Source organism: Petromyzon marinus, chromosome 12 (genome assembly GCF_048934315.1).
Source record: "Petromyzon marinus isolate PM22_M1 ecotype Great Lakes invasive population chromosome 12, UKy_Petmar_22M1.pri1.0, whole genome shotgun sequence".
In the NCBI taxonomy this organism is placed as follows: domain Eukaryota; kingdom Metazoa; phylum Chordata; class Hyperoartia; order Petromyzontiformes; family Petromyzontidae; genus Petromyzon; species Petromyzon marinus.
The window spans coordinates 790,146-807,143 of record NC_133678.1 but is presented as its reverse complement, the minus strand read 5'-3'; the positions used below and the strand labels follow the sequence as shown (position 1 = coordinate 807,143).

At 55.3% G+C, this 16,998-nt stretch overlaps 1 protein-coding gene across 1 annotated transcript; it reads right to left on the bottom strand.

The window, feature by feature from the left end:
* Positions 1-708: 708 nt before the first annotated feature.
* LOC116941790 (doublecortin domain-containing protein 2-like) lies at positions 709-15,677 on the bottom strand. Its single transcript, XM_076066696.1, has 11 exons — positions 15,329-15,677; positions 12,638-12,782; positions 12,268-12,410; positions 9,605-9,662; positions 5,813-5,889; positions 5,293-5,311; positions 4,921-5,261; positions 4,014-4,160; positions 2,901-2,958; positions 2,489-2,542; positions 709-1,533 (listed from the first exon to the last, which is right to left on the bottom strand). The coding sequence occupies exons 1-11, from the start codon at positions 15,370-15,372 to the stop codon at positions 1,141-1,143; spliced, it is 1,479 nt and encodes a 492-aa protein (XP_075922811.1). The 5' UTR covers positions 15,373-15,677; the 3' UTR covers positions 709-1,140.
* Positions 15,678-16,998: the final 1,321 nt, after the last annotated feature.

The following is a 16,998-nucleotide window of genomic DNA, read 5'->3' as shown; positions in this document are numbered from 1 at the left end:
CCACGTTCACGTCACTCTATCACTACGACTACTCTCACTATCATAGTTACTGTTCCACGTTCACGTCACTCCTCTATCACTACGACTACTCCCACTACCATAGTTACTGTTCCACGTTCACGTCACTCTATCACTACGACTACTCTCACTATCATAGTTACTGTTCCACGTTCACGTCACTCCTCTATCACTACGACTACTCTTACTACCCTGGTTACTGTTCCACGTTCACGTCATTCATTAATTCCTCCACTCACGTTGACGACTCGTCGGTCTGCCAGGCACTGTGACCGTCTCGTCCACACATTGTAAGGACATTACACATAAAGTGATTGCCACAAATGCACAAAAACACCGAGCTGATCTCGTCAAGGAGCATGAACCATCATCACGTGAACTCCGGTCATCCTCGCATCGAACAAAGTCGGTCACTAGATCGGACGCTTTCAGATGCGCTGCTGCGGCCGTCTGGAACGCTCTTCCTTTCGATATTCGGAAGCCACTGGAGCTATGCACTTTTACATCATCATCTAGACTGAAAACTAATTTCTTGAAAACGTAGTATATACATACAACATACATACAATATACATACAACTACAACCACCACACACTGCAGGTCACAACCAACTCACTCATTCACCCTCTCACCCACCCACCCACTCACCCACCCACTCACCACACTGCAGGTCACAATCAACTCACTCATTCACCCTCTCACCCACCCACTCACTACACCGCAGGTCACCTCACTTCTCTTTCTGCTTCTTCCCTCACACTGCTCCACTATGGGATTCCCTCCTCCCACCATCGTCATCGTCTTCACCCCCCCTATTCCCTTACAACAACAATAACCTCACTCAATTCAAGACGCGTCTAACACTTTCTTATCTATCACCACTTTGATAATAGTGTTGTTTATTGCAATTGGGCGCGGTGCTCAGCGACCATGGTTGTACACATAACTAAATAAGATACCCCCCCCCCGGTCCATCTGCCAACATCTCTAGGCGAACAGAGACGACGGGGAAGTTCCGTTTGTGACATCAAACTGACCCACGGGACATCTGTGAAAAAATTGCTTTATAGCTCATCGGATTCCTGCAGTCTAAATAAATATTTTCTGATTCGCTGAGATAATCACTTGCCAAGTTCCTCCGCGTCCAGCCCGTGACCTCTGGGCCCATTCTTCGGAGGGGCCCTCCGAAGACCGGTCTTGCCAGCGGCCCGCGGCTGAGCTGGTGGAACGGGGTCTCCGTACTGGTGGTGCTGCTGATGGTGCTGTTGGTGGTGCTGCTGGAGGTGGTGGTGGTAGCCGGGCTTGCGTTGCCCGCCGCGGTGTTCGGGCTGCTGCTGCTGCTGCAGCTGCTGCTGGTAGGGGTGGTGCTGCTGCAGCTGCTGCTGGTAGGGGTGGTGCTGCGAGTGGAGGTCGCGCGCGGCGCGCGAGTCGCGCGGGGACAGCTGCTGGCGGCGTCGCGCCGACGGAAGGGGCACCCCCCCGTTGCGCTCCGAGAGGAGGGAGCCGTCTCCCAGCTGAGACAGGGCGGCCGGAGGGGTCCGGAGAGGTAGGGGGGAGGAAGAGACACGGGTGGGGAGGAGACACGGGGAGGAGGGAGACACGGGGGAGGGAGACACGGGGGAAGGGACACAGGGGAGGGAGACACGGGGGATGGGACACACGGGGAGGAGGAAGAGACGGGGAGAGAGACACGGGTGGGGGGAAGGGACACGGGGGAGGGAGACACGTGGGAGTGAGACACGTGGGGGAGGGGGGAAGACACGGGGGGAAGGAGACATGGGGGAGGGAGACACGTGGGGGAGGGGGGAAGGAGACATGAGGGAGGGGGAAACGGGGTGGAGGGAAAAGTGGGGGTGGGAGCGGATGACCGTGACTTGACGATACCACAATGAATACAAGAACTCAATACACTTGCCAATCACAAGGCGTGGCCTTATTATAATTAATACACATATAAGAGACGACTTTTCAGGCAATGGACCTTCTTCATAGCGCATCATAAACAACACCACATTGGCTTCATTTGTTTGAGCCCTTGATTTAACCAGGAGATGATATCAAGCCAAGGTATCAGACGCAGCGTCATCACAACTTATGCACGGGCCACCTTAAACATCACCGCCCTCGTTTTGCGGCCTCTGTGGAGGAGGAGGAGGCTCGTGAAGGACGCTGCCACTGGGAAGTTTGAGTCGGTCGCCTTCCAGCAACAACGGAGGGCAGAGGAGCCACGCTCACAACAACGCGACGAGCGTCGGGCGGCTAAAACGCAGCGAGTTGGCACAATAGGGAGCACAGTGGTGCATCTACCAGTCATCTCAGTTAGTCTATCCCGTGATCTCCTGTCAGCAGCGAGCATTCCACATTTCATGCGATGGCCACAATGTGCACGTAGCCTGGCACAAGCCCCTTAGCGCACCTCCGATTAGCACGGTTGGCTACGCACGGTGCGAAGGAAGATCAGCACCTTACCTGTGGAAAGGAGCTGGCGAGGGTGTTGATGCTCGGGGATTTGCTGTTGTGGCTCTGGAACAGAAGGCGCACGAGGTCGACAAAGATCCCGCGCTGCCGTCTTTGTTGAAGGACACTCACAGAGAGTTGCTACTCACGCGGCGCGTGGCGAGTTTGTTGCTAACTGTTGTGTGTGCACCATTGCCAACGCAGCGGGAGCATCACCAGATATCAACAACAACAATTACACAACGTTTTGCTGGCTGGCTGAAGGAGGGGACGGGGAGGAACGGACAGTCACCTCCGATTAGCACGGTTGGCTGCGTATGGTGCGAAAGAGGTTATACATGCATACTTAGGAGGTGCGGGCTGTTAGTTTGTTAAATAAAATAACAAATACGGAGAAGTGGAGATAGAGGGGTGGTGATCTCACCGAGTCGCGACTCCTCCTCGGCATCACCAGCGGCGGCAGAACGACGCCCTTGGAACTGCTGATGATCACGGGGCGACACGAAGCGTCACGGGAACGGGGGGTGGGGGGTAGGAAGGGGGTCAGATCGTGACGTTCGCAGTTCGAATCAACCAGCCCGCCCTGGTCAATACTGCGGATTTACAAACCATGCCCGTGCTACGTACCGACTACCGCTTCTCAGCGGACGTTAAAGATCCCGTGACGTCATTCGAACGCGTAGGCCATCGCGTGTACCGGCGTAGCTACACACTACTCGGCTGGGATCACAGCGGTCCTCGCTTGCGATTCAATCTCCCTGCGCGGCAGTTTCAACATTGAGAACGTCTCTTCAACTCCGCCCACTGCCTCCGTACACACAGAAGCAACAGCCGCAGCAGCAGCCGTATGAATGGGCTCACCACAGCGAATGGACTCACCACAGTCAGTCCACGATCCGCAGGTCACGTGAAAGTCGTGGTGAGGTAAAGTGTGGGGACTTCGAGACGGCTGGCCAGCGTGTAAGAGCGGACCGACGGAAGGTGACTTTAGCTTCGTCCAGTCGAGGCCTCTTACCCCAGCAGTGACGTGAGCGAGGACATTTCAAGGCTGCGCCTTTATATTTTAACCAATTAATAAAACTTGGCTATGCTATATAAACAAAAAAATAAACAATTTTTATTTCACCAGGTAAGGCCCACTGAGATATATAGCTCTTTTGCAGAAGCGACCTGGCTATCACAAATAATAGCTCAGTGAAGTGTGGTTCATCACGTGGAAAATTACTGCAGCTAAATAATCTCAATGCATGTTGATTATAAACGTGGAGGGAAAAACCGGAGGACCCGGAGAACAATTCACGCGACCACTGGGAGAGACACACAAACTCCAAAATATACAGCAGGTGCCAGAGTCGGGTTCGAACCTACGACCTCCCGTGTATCAGGCGAGGTTGTTAACATCTCGCCACGAATCCGTGGGTCCGTTCCGAGTCGTCCGCATTCGAACGCGGAGGGTAGGGGGGCGGTCCTTGGAAACCCACGGGGACCCCGCGGACCACCGGGACCCCCCCCCCAGGTGGATCCCCTGCGGCGGCACCTGTTGCTGTGGCGCGGGGAGGCCTTGGCGAGGCCCCCGGCGCCGTAGGGGAGCCGCTTGAGTTTCTCGGTGCCCGTGGCCACGTAGGAGTGGCCGTTCTCCAGCTCGGAGCCGTCCCACACGAGCTGGCCCGACGGGGAGTACAGCCTGCGCCACAGGCGGGTCACGTGAGCGCAACGCCGGTGCTCGGTGTGTGCGTGTGTCTGTGTGTGTACCTGGTGCGGTGTGTTAACGTCACCACTAGGGAGATTAATGCGGCCGGGTGTAGTGCTGGCCACCTACCCCCTCGTGTGCCGTTACGGCCTTCATATGTGCTGGCTAACAGCACTCGCCCCAAAAGTCTGTTAAGTTTAGAAGGGGGGGTTGTCTTTGTGTGTCTCTCTGTGTCTTCTTTCACACCGTACGTGGCCGACCGTGCTAATCGGAGGTGCTGTGTGCATGTTCCACGTCTATGGTGGGGAGCGGTAGTGTAGTGGCCAGAGCGCTGTGCTACAAACCCGGCGACAGGATTTGGATTCCCAGTGACGATTATCTGGGCCTCTGGGCTTCCCCTAGGTCGACTCAGCCTAAAATTAGACCCTTTTGACGTGTGTAAATATTGCCACTCGGGAGACAAAGGTGGCCGGGCATGGTGCTGCTCACCCACCCCCTCGACCTTAATAAGTGTTCGCTAACAGCACTTGTTAAGGATGTGTGCTCATGCGTGTATCTGTGTAGGGATAGTGGAGGTGATGGGAGATATGGGGCATTGGTGAGTGATTAGTGAGTGATTGGTGAGTGACGAGGTGTGATTTGGTGAACGATTAAAGGGGCACAGCTGGAGGAGTGAGTGATTGATGAGAGCGCTTGGCGGCGAGTCCCGCTGTGAGCGACTGGAGCGACGATGGGAGGGACGTGTGGTTGGCACCTTCGCACGGCGCCTGTCCGCAGATGCACCTTCTCTGTCACGATGGCGAGCACGTGCTGCCAGTCGGAGAGGGCGCGCGCGGGCACCAGCAGACGCACAGCGGCGCTCAGCGCGTCCCCGTTCGCGTACACGCTGCGACAAAGGGGCAAGAGCTGTTCACGAGTAGCAGCGCCTGTGTCGGGCCGGCACGGAACACGAGGGGGTGGGTGGCCAGAACGATGCCCGGCCGCCTTTGTCTCCCTAGTGGCGATGTTTACTACACACCGCACCAGGCCCAGGAACCAATTCAGATAATCGTCACGATTATTGGCCGTGAGTGAGTGGAAATCGAACTCAGGTCGCTGGGTTCGTAGCGCACAGAGCGCTAATCACTGTACCACCGCTCCCTACGCTGCAACACGCACATACACACGAACGCATATGGTGGTGATGGTGGAGGTTGTGGTGGTGATGGTGGAGATTGTGGTGGTGGTTGTGGTGGTATCGATGGTGGCGGTTGTGGTGGTGGTATTGACGGTGGAGGCTGTGGTGGAGCTTGTGGTGGTGATGATGGAGGTTGTGGTGTTGGTTGTGGTGGTGATGGTAGAGGTTGTGGTGGTGGCTGTGGTGGTGATGGTGGAGGTTGTGGTGGTGTTTGTGGTGGTTTTGACGGTGTAGGTTATTGTGTTGGTTGTCGTGGTATTGATGGTGATTGTGGTGGTGGTGAGAGTTGGTTGTCGTGGTATTGATGGTGATTGTGGTGGTGGTGAGACCGTGAGAGTTGGTTCTTCGTGGCCAGGTGTGATTCATGTGACAGCTGCGATGTGTGGGATGGAAGGCGTCGTTTGGCGAGGTCCAAAAGGGCCGAGCGCACTGACCCCGCTGACCGATTGAGTCCGAGCTGACCACTCACAATATGGTGACGGGCTCCTGCTGAGGTTTGCTCCACTTGGCTGAGGCCACGATTCTGCTGTGAGCCACGGGCCGGATCTAACAACACGGGAGACGCACGGCATAACGAGTTGCACGCAACGCATGGGATAACGAGTTGCACGCGACGCATGGGATAACGAGTCAATCGGCAGTCGGGTTCGCTCGCACCGGTGCTGTTGAACTGCCCCGACGTTTCGAGGCAAGGACCTCCCCTTCCTCTCCGTGAGACCAGGGTCCAAGTTCGACGCGACAACTCCACAGCACAACGACGGCGCTGAGCAAACACGGGTCGAGAGCCACCTCCTCGGAACAGCCCCTCGAGCGCCGTGAACACCCTCCGTGGCACGCGAGGCGCCCTGGCCTCGTCCGCGAGGCGAATGATCGAATTGATGATCAATCAATCAATTAATGACCGCGCCACGCGAGGTCGCACAATGGGCAGGTCGCGCGGGTGAGCGGCTGAATGGGAAGGCGGCGGCGTCCCTCTGTGGAGGCCATTGCGAGCGGCTAATGATGCATCTCGCCTGCTCCCAGCAGATAGCCAGGCCCGCTCCACCCTCCTCCTCCTCCTCAAGTCCCTCCCTCTCTACATCACTCACTATTTCCATACTCAACCCCCCCTCTCTCTCCTCACCTATTTCTCTCAATCCCTTTCACTAACTCTCTTACCTCCCTCACTACTCGCCCTGCTCACCTCCCTCACTCCCTCCTCACTTCCCTCTCCGTCCTCACCTCACCTCTCTCCCTCCTCACCTCCCTCTCTCCCTCCTCACCTCCTTCATCTTCACCTCCCTCTCTCTCTCCTCACCTCTCGCCTTCCTCACCTCTCTCTCTTCCTCCTCACCTCACCTATCTCCCTCCTCACCTCTCTCCCTCCTCACCTCCCTCCTCACCTCACCTATCTCCCTCCTCACCTCCCTCTCTCCCTCCTCACCTCCTTCATCCTCACCTCCCTCCTCACCTCTCTCCCTCCTCACCTCCCTCTCCCCTGTTTTTCTCTCCCCGTCTTCCTCTCTTCCCGTGAGCACTCGCCGTAGATGTTGCTCAATCCGCACTGCCATTTCTCCACCACCACCATCAGCCTTGCTCTACCCACTGGTGGACAAAGGTCTGGACACGCCGGGCGGCTCGTGGGATAATATTTTAACCATACTTCACCACGGTGGCCTCTCTGCGGTTGATTAAGGAAACATCGAGGCGAAACAATGTATTTTGCACTGCCTCTTGCTACCCACAGCAACCCGGCATGCACGAAGGCCGCCCATCCGAGGGGAATCCAGGCTCAAGCCGGCTTAGCTTCCTAGATCTGCGAGCTCGGATGCATTATGGGTGCTTTCCCCCTATGATCACACATACACACGAAGACAAATATCCCCCGCGTAGCCTTTGCATGTGTGTATTATGTACGTTGAACCTCGTTCGAACCGTACCTGGCCAACCGTGCTAATCGGTTGTGGGATTATTGGGGCAGCTGCCATTAGCGAGCATCTCGTACGAAGGCCGACACAACACACGACTCAGGTACAACGGGCAATTCCACGTGTTCCCCCTCCACCCCAGTAGCGTAGTAATTATGTTATTATTGTAATGATCAGCTCAGGGTTGTGCGGCAATGGGCCAGGTGGGTGCCCCAGGAGTGGATTTGCCTCTCGGCACGGCCTCGAGGCCCTTCGCGGCTGCTTCTCGCCCTCATCCCCACATCGTCGTCTCGCTCGCCGAGCACTCAACTCTTGAGGCGCGCTCCGTCTGAGCACAACGCAGACACCGAGCTCCCTGGTGACCTCGCTGCAGTATCATTGACGCGCGTCTCATGCAATAAATATCACGGACACGGAGCTGTTCTGTGTCCAGTGTTCACCCCCTGCCCCCACCCTCCACCTTGATCCCCATTCTCAAACACCTTGACCCCAACCCCCCCTCCCCAACGCGTCCACCCCCTCCCTCAGCGAGGCCCTTGAGGCCACGCGCTGAAGGACATTGGAGGGAGGTGGGGGTCGGGGGGGTGGGGGTCGGGGGGGTGGGGGGGTGGGGGTCGGGGGGGCGGGGGGATGGGGGTCGGGGGGGGCGGGGGGGGGTTTGCGCCGCAGCGCCGCGAGGAGCCCCACGCGGGGAGAGGCCGCGTGGGGGCTGCTGCGTTGGAGACTCGTCAGCCACGTGACGGCTCGTCAGCCACGTGACGACTCGTCAGCCACGTGACGACTCGTCAGCCTCGTGACGGCTCGTCAGCCACGTGACGGCTCGTCAGCCACGTGACGACTCGTCAGCCACGTGACGACTCGTCAGCCACGTGACGACTTGTCAGCCACGTGACGACTCGTCAGCCTCGTGACGACTCGTCAGCCACGTGACGACTCGTCAGCCACGTGACGGCTCGTCAGCCACGTGACGACTCGTCAGCCTCGTGACGACTCGTCAGCCACGTGACGGCTCGTCAGCCACGTGACGACTCGTCAGCCACGTGACGGCTCGTCAGCCTCGTGACGACTCGTCAGCCACGTGACGGCTCGTCAGCCACGTGACGGCTCGTCAGCCACGTGACGGCTCGTCAGCCTCGTGACGACTCGTCAGCCACGTGACGGCTCGTCAGCCACGTGACGACTTGTCAGCCACGTGACGACTCGTCAGCCACGTGACGACTCGTCAGCCACGTGACGACTCGTCAGCCTCGTGACGACTCGTCAGCCTCGTGACGGCTCGTCAGCCACGTGACGACTCGTCAGCCACGTGACGGCTCGTCAGCCTCGTGACGACTCGTCAGCCACGTGACGGCTCGTCAGCCACGTGACGACTCGTCAGCCACGTGACGACTCGTCAGCCACGTGACTGTTCGTCAGCCACGTGACGGCTCGTCAGCCACGTGTCGGCTTGTCAGCCACGTGGCGCGAGAGAGTGGTGGGGCAGGAGAACCGTGCCCGGCCGCCTTTGTGGGATTGATTTTTGTTGTTGTTGTTGTTGACACATCGCACACCAGGTACTCGTTTAAGGCCGAGTCGACCCATGGGAGTGCACAGGACCGGTTGAGATATTCGTCACCGTTGTTGACTGTGGGAGGGGAATCGAACTCGTGTCGCCGGGGTTATAGAGCCACGAGCTAACCACTGTGCCACCGCTCCCTACAATATATGATACTGTGTACACACATACATATAATACATATATACTGTACACAAAGATAAAACTGCCCCGAGTAGCCTACGCAGACTGTTGGGGCAAGTAATGTAAGCAAAAGACCACGCAGAATTCCATCTAACGTACAGGCAAAGACAAAGATCCCCCGTACAGCCGAAACAGACTGTTGAGGCAAGTGCTGTAAACGAGCACGGCACACAAAGAGGTGGGTGGCCAACACCAAACACGCCCGGCCGCCTTTGTCTCCCCTGTGGTGATCATTACACACCGTACCAGGTACTAATTTTGTAGGCTGAGTCGACCTAGCAGAAGGCCAGGACCGGTTCAGATGATCGTCACTGGTGTTGGTGACCGTGAGCGGGTCGGAACAGCGCAGCGTGAACCGCTACCCCGGCTCTCTGTGACCCCGACCGAAGGCAGTCGCGTCCAGGTGAAGTGGCGGGTGGTGGGGAGGCGTCTGAGACGTCTGTGCCGCTTCGCGAGTGGAAGGTGATGGTGGTGGTTGATGATGATGATGATGGTAAGTCATCTATAATGGGGCGATAATGATACGCGTTGTTTACACTGCTGCTGTTTGGGAGCGGTGTCCCCCCCCTGCCCCCCGCTTTAGGGCCGACACCGCTACCCCCACTCCGCCTCTCACCTGCACTGCGTCTCTGTGCAGGGATCGCTCCCTTTTTGTAGGGACGATCTGGGAGTAACTGTGGGGAGAGAGACATGGGGAGGGAGACACGGGGAGAGAGACACGGGGAGAGAGACACGGGGAGAGAGACACGGGGAGAGAGGCAGGCATGGGGAGAGAGACACGGGGAGAGAGACACGGGGAGGGAGACACGGGGAGAGAGACACGGGGAGAGAGACACGGAGAGAGAGGCAGGCATGGGGAGAGAGACACGGGGAGAGAGACACGGGGAGAGAGACACGGGGATAGAGACACGGGGAGAGGAATATTGGCAGAGAGACACGGGGAGAGAGACACGGGGAGGGAGGCACGGGGAGAGAGACACGGGGATAGAGACACGGGGAGAGGAATATTGGGAGAGAGACACGGGGAGAGAGACACGGGGAGGGAGGCACGGGGAGAGAGACACGGGGATAGAGACACGGGGAGAGGAATATTGGGAGAGAGACACGGGGAGAGAGACACGGGGAGGGAGGCACGGGGAGAGAGACACGGGGATAGAGACACGGGGAGAGGAATATTGGGAGAGAGACACGGGGAGAGAGACACGGGGAGAGAGACACGGGGAGAGAGACACGGGGAGAGAGACACGGGGAGAGAGGCAGGCATGGGGAGAGAGACACGGGGAGAGAGACACGGGGAGGGAGACACGGGGAGAGAGACACGGGGAGAGAGACACGGAGAGAGAGGCAGGCATGGGGAGAGAGACACGGGGAGAGAGACACGGGGAGAGAGACACGGGGATAGAGACACGGGGAGAGGAATATTGGCAGAGAGACACGGGGAGAGAGACACGGGGAGGGAGGCACGGGGAGAGAGACACGGGGATAGAGACACGGGGAGAGGAATATTGGGAGAGAGACACGGGGAGAGAGACACGGGGAGGGAGGCACGGGGAGAGAGACACGGGGATAGAGACACGGGGAGAGGAATATTGGGAGAGAGACACGGGGAGAGAGACACGGGGAGGGAGGCACGGGGAGAGAGACACGGGGATAGAGACACGGGGAGAGGAATATTGGGAGAGAGACACGGGGAGAGAGACACGGGGAGGGAGGCACGGGGAGAGAGACACGGGGATAGAGACACGGGGAGAGGAATATTGGGAGAGAGACACGGGGAGAGAGACACGGGGAGAGAGACACGGGGAGAGAGGCAGGCATGGGGAGAGAGACATGGGGAGAGAGACACGGGGAGAGAGACACGGGGAGAGGAATATGGGGAGAGGGACACGGGGAGAGAGACACGGGGAGAGAGACACGGGGAGAGAGACACGGGGAGAGAGGCAGGCATGGGGAGAGAGACACGGGGAGAGAGACACGGGGAGAGAGACACGGGGAGAGGAATATGGGGAGAGAGACACGTGGAGAGAGACACGGGGATAGAGACACGGGGAGAAGAACACGGGGAGAGAGACACGGGGATAGAGACACGGGGAGAAGAACACGGGGAGAGAGACATGGGTAGAGAGGCACGGTGAGAGAGACACAGGGAGAGGGATAAGGGGAAAGATTTATCGTCTGTTAAAGTGCAGCTGACGGACAAACGCAGAGCGACACAGACACATCGGGTGCTCGGGCCTGTTGTCTTGATGGTCACAGCGCGGTCACCAGTGACAAAATACAAAGGTCCCCCATATAACCTGAGCAGACTGTTGGGACAAGTGCTGTTAGCGAGCACCTATGAAGGCCGGCACGGTACACGACGGGGTGGGTGGCCAGCACCACGCCCGGCCGTCTTTGTTTCCTCAGTGGCGATGTTTACTACACACCGCACCAGGTACTCAGATACACACTCACACAAGACAGGCACAGACACATACACTCACACTGATACGCAGACACACACACTGACACACACACTGACACACACCGACACACACACTGATACACTCACACACTGACACACACAGACAAAAAAAGACAAAGATCCCCCGTATAGCCTTAACAGACTGTAGGGGCAAGTGCTGTTAGCGAGCACCTATGAAGGCCGGATCGGTACACGAGGGGGTGAGTGGCCAGCACCACGACCGACCGCCTTTGTCTCCCTAGTGGCAATATTTACACACCGCACCAGGTACTCATTTGAGGCTGAGTCGACCTAGGGGAGGCCCGGGACCGGTTCAGATAATCGTCACTGGTGTTGGCCGTGAGCGGCAATCGAACCCGAGTCGCCAGGTTCATAGCGCAGCGCGCTTACTACTACACTATCACTCCCCACACACACATACACACACACCAATACACTCACACACTGACACACACACTGACACACTCCTCACACTGACACACACAATACACACACACTGACACACACATTGATACACTCCCACACTGACACACACAATGTCACACACACTGACACACACACACTGACACACACACACACACTGATACACTCACACACTAACACACACACTGACACACACACACTGACACACACAATACACACACACTGACACACACACACTGACACACACAATACACACACTGATACACACACACACACACTGACACACACTGATACACTCACACACTGACACACACACAATGACACACACACACACTGATACACTCACACACTGACACACACACACACTGACACACCCACACTGACACACGCACTCGATCTTCTTGAACGTCTCGCTGCCCGCAGCCACGTACGCAGCCCCCGGGCGCAGCGCGTCCAGGGAGCGAACCCGGTGCCCCTCGGCTGGGGTGTAGAGACGCCGCACGGCGCCGTAGGGGGCCTGCAGACCCCGCGTCACCTGCAGGGGGAGGGGCAGCTCGCATCAACCACACGACAAAGATCCCCCATACAGCCTCCACAGACTGTTGGGGCAAGTGCTGAGGTGGGGTGTGCGGTGGGGGGCGTGCTGGCTGCACTGCTGGATGAGTCTGGGGGGGGGGGATGGGGTGAGTGGTGGGGGGGGGGGGGAGTGGCGCATGCTTGATCCACTGCTGGATGAGTCTGGGGGGGAGTGGGGTTCTGAACCTGCGCGAGGAACGCCTCGAATGTGGCCGCCTGCCGCTCGTTGAGCACGAAGCGGCGCCCCGGGAAGTGGGGGTCCCCGTTGCGGAACACGAGGACGCTGCGTGCGGGGGGCTGTGGCACGCGGCCCCGTGCGGGGGCGATCATCCTGCACCACCACCATCATCAACACCACCATCATCATCATCAACACCACCATCATCATCAACACCACCATCATCATCAACACCACCATCATCAACACCATCATCATCAACACCATCATCAACACCACCATCATCATCAACACCACCATCATCAACACCATCATCAACACCACCATCATCATCATCAACACCACCATCATCATCATCAACACCATCATCATCATCAACACCACCATCATCATCATCAACACCACCATCATCATCATCAACACCACCATCATCATCAACACCACCATCATCATCAACACCACCATCATCAACACCATCATCATCAACACCATCATCAACACCACCATCATCATCAACACCACCATCATCATCAACACCATCATCATCATCAACACCACCATCATCATCATCATCAACACCACCATCATCATCAACACCACCATCATCATCAACACCACCATCATCATCAACACCACCATCATCATCATCATCAACACCACCATCATCATCAACACCACCATCATCATCATCATCATCAACACCACCATCATCATCAACACCACCATCATCATCAACACCACCATCATCATCAACATCACCATCATCATCAACACCACTATCATCATCATCAACACCACCATCATCATCAACACCACCATCATCATCAACACCATCATCATCATCAACACCACCATCATCATCATCATCAACACCACCATCATCATCAACATCACCATCATCATCAACACCACTATCATCATCATCAACACCACCATCATCATCAACACCACCATCATCATCAACACCACCATCATCATCATCAACACCACCACCATCATCATCATCAACACCACCATCATCATCATCAACATCACCATCATCATCAACACCACTATCATCATCATCAACACCACCATCATCATCAACACCACCATCATCATCAACACCACCATCATCATCATCACCACCACCATCATCATCATCAACACCACCATCATCATCAACATCACCATCATCATCATCAACACCACCATCATCATCATCAACACCACCATCATCATCATCACCATCATCATCAACACCACTATCATCATCATCAACACCACCATCATCAGCAACACCACCATAATCATCATCAAGACCACCATCATCAACATCACCATCATCATCAACACCACCATCATCATCATTAACACCACCATCATCATCATCATCAACACCACCATCATCATCATCAACACCATCATCATCATCAACACCACCATCATCAACAACACCACCACCATCATCAACACCACCATCATCAACACCACCATCATCATCATCATCAACACGACCATCATCTTCAACACCACCATCATCATCATTAACACCACCATCATCATCGACACGACTATAATTATCAACACCACCATCACCATCAACACCACCATCATCAACACCATCATTATCATCATCATTAATACCACCACCATCATCATCAACACCACTATCATTATCAACACCATCATCATCATCAACACCATCATTATCATCATCAACACCACCACCATCATCATCATCATCGACACCATCATTATCATCATCAACACCACCATCATCATCATCATCAACACCACCATCATCATCAACACCAAAATCATAATCAACACCACCATCATCATCACCACCATCATCATCAACACCACCATCATGAACAACGACAACATCAACACCACCATCATCAACATCAACACCAGAAAAATCATCAACACCAGCACCAACATCATTACCACCATTATAACCACCATCATCAACATCATCGAAACCACCAACACCATCAACATCACCAACACCAGCCCCTTCGTCAACACCACAAACACTAGCAGCACCATCATTGTCACCATCGTCATCATCATCAACATTAGCAACATCATCATCATCATCACCACCATCACTATCATCAACATCAACGCGATAATCGTCACCATAATTAGCTCATCAACTATCATCCCATTCACAATCAACGTCAATACCATCAACACCGTCGTTATAGCAACGATTAAAGTCATCACCACAACTATCAACACGAACACAACCAACCCCATCATCACCACCACCATCGCCACCATCATAATCACCAAACACAATTACCACCACGACCACCATCATCAACATCATCATCGTCACCATCATCACGACAGATTTAACTATCACCACCACCACCACCACGGGCACATCATCAATGCATTACCATTAACATCATCTCAATCTGCAACATTATCAGCACAACCATCACCAAAATCATTGTCATCACCATTACATCAAAATCATCATCACCACGCCTGCATTATCCTCACCCTCCGATAAACTCACCCGTACTTAACACTCACCCCTATCTAACACTCACCCTACCTAACACTCACCCTATATAACACTCACCCTATCTAACACTCACCCCTATCTAACACTCACCCTACCTAACACTCACCCTACCTAACACTCACCCGCACCTAACACTCACCCGGGCGCGCGCTCACTCAACCACTCACTCACTCACCTGCCTTTGAACACCCAGTTGAGCTTCTGTTTAAACTCCTTCATGGGGTCGCGATGAGCGGGAGGCTGGATGGATGGGATGAGATGAGCGAGGCGAGGAGCAGACGAGAGAGCGAGGGGAGAGCGAGGGGAGAGCGCAGTGGCGGAGTGGGCGACTCGTGTGGGTGAGGCGACGCGTTATACCAACCCTCTCCACGCGAAGCCCTCCTTACCCCCCCCCTCCTCTGCACACGCGTGATTTGTTCCGATAGCTGCCCGACAAGCGGTCACTTCACACCCAAACCCGTCGATGGCTCTTCTCAGCCGCCGCCGCGTGCACTCTCAGCGCGGCACTCCGCTCTGAGTCGCTGGCTGCCGTGGGCGGCTCTAGGGGGCCTGTGAGGGGTGGGGGCAACCCCCCCCCCACACCACAGACCCCCTCCCCCCGCCCATGAATCCACCACTCGGGGGAGGAGGGGGCATTGAATATCGCCTCAGCCCACCACCCCTCCCCAGTGAAATACTCTGTTCCTGTACAAGCACGTGCTGTTTGTTACTTACCACTCGACGTTTGGAGCATTTGCTCGGGAACTGGGTTGGGGGGTAATGGACATTTTCGGACAAGTGACAACGATCTGCTGCACCCACTGATGAGATGCTAAATGTAAAATCCGGTGCTTGCCTAAAAACAAATATCCGTCACTTCATCAAACATCTATCACTTCGCACCTCCCATTAGCACGGTTGGCTAGGTACGGTGCGAAAGAAGTTCAACACGCATACATTGCTTCAAGCGAGGCTGACTTCTGCAAATGAAGCGGTAAACAAACATACGATACACACTATAATTAAATTAGCCCACTTGACAGCGTCCAATTAGTATAATTATCTCAAGTGGTAATACACATATTTGGCCGATGATTGACAAAAGCGAGGCTTTTCATTTCCATTCACGGGTATAACGAAGCCACACATCCATCACTGTGCTGGATACCGCTGAGCGGCAGGGTGCTCGGGCCTGTTGCGTTGATGGTCGCAGTTCGGTCACCGGTGGTAAAAGACAAAGATCCCCAGTATAGCCTTAACAGACTGTAGGGACAAGTGCTGTTAGCGTGCACCTATTAAGGCCGCTATGGCACAGGAGAAGGTGGGTGGCCAGCACCATTTGTCTCCCTAGTGGCGAGGTTTACACACCGCACTAGGTACTCATTTTAGAATGAGTCGACCTAGGCGAGGCCCAGAACCAATTTAGATAATTGTAACTGGTGTTGGCCATGAGTGTAAATGGAACTCGGTTCGCTGGGTTCGTAGCGCAGCGTGCTAACCGCTGCACCACCGCTCCCCAGGGTCACCAGTGGCTCCACACATACGCACACAAAAAATAAACCCACTGTGCTCAAAGGTTAACCTTGTCCACCTAAGTTGGATTAATGACTTCCTACTCCGGCAATCGTGTGGCGAGCACTCCTGTATGGTAAATCAACTCAGCTCGTTCGTCACTAACATTGTGCGTGTGTATGGCCGTAAATGGGAACACATATTTAATAGGCGACGTTTTGGGCAATGGGCCTTCTTCAGAACGCATAAAAAAGGTGGGTCGAAACATACAGCCCCTCTTCCACCCCCCCCCCCCCGAGTGTGCGGATACAAAAAACATCCGTCAATTGACGCGGTGTTGGCAGTAGTTCTGTG

Coding starts and splice junctions, on each gene's coding strand:
- LOC116941790 (XM_076066696.1), bottom strand. CDS start 15,372: ATGAAGGAGTTTAAACAGAAGCTCAACTGGGTGTTCAAAGGCAG. Junction 12,411..12,637: donor TCGAGGCGTTCCTCGCGCAG/GTTCAGAACCCC, acceptor CTCCCCCTGCAG/GTGACGCGGGGTCTGCAGGC. Junction 4,161..4,920: donor CGGACAGGCGCCGTGCGAAG/GTGCCAACCACA, acceptor CCTGTGGCGCAG/GCTGTACTCCCCGTCGGGCC.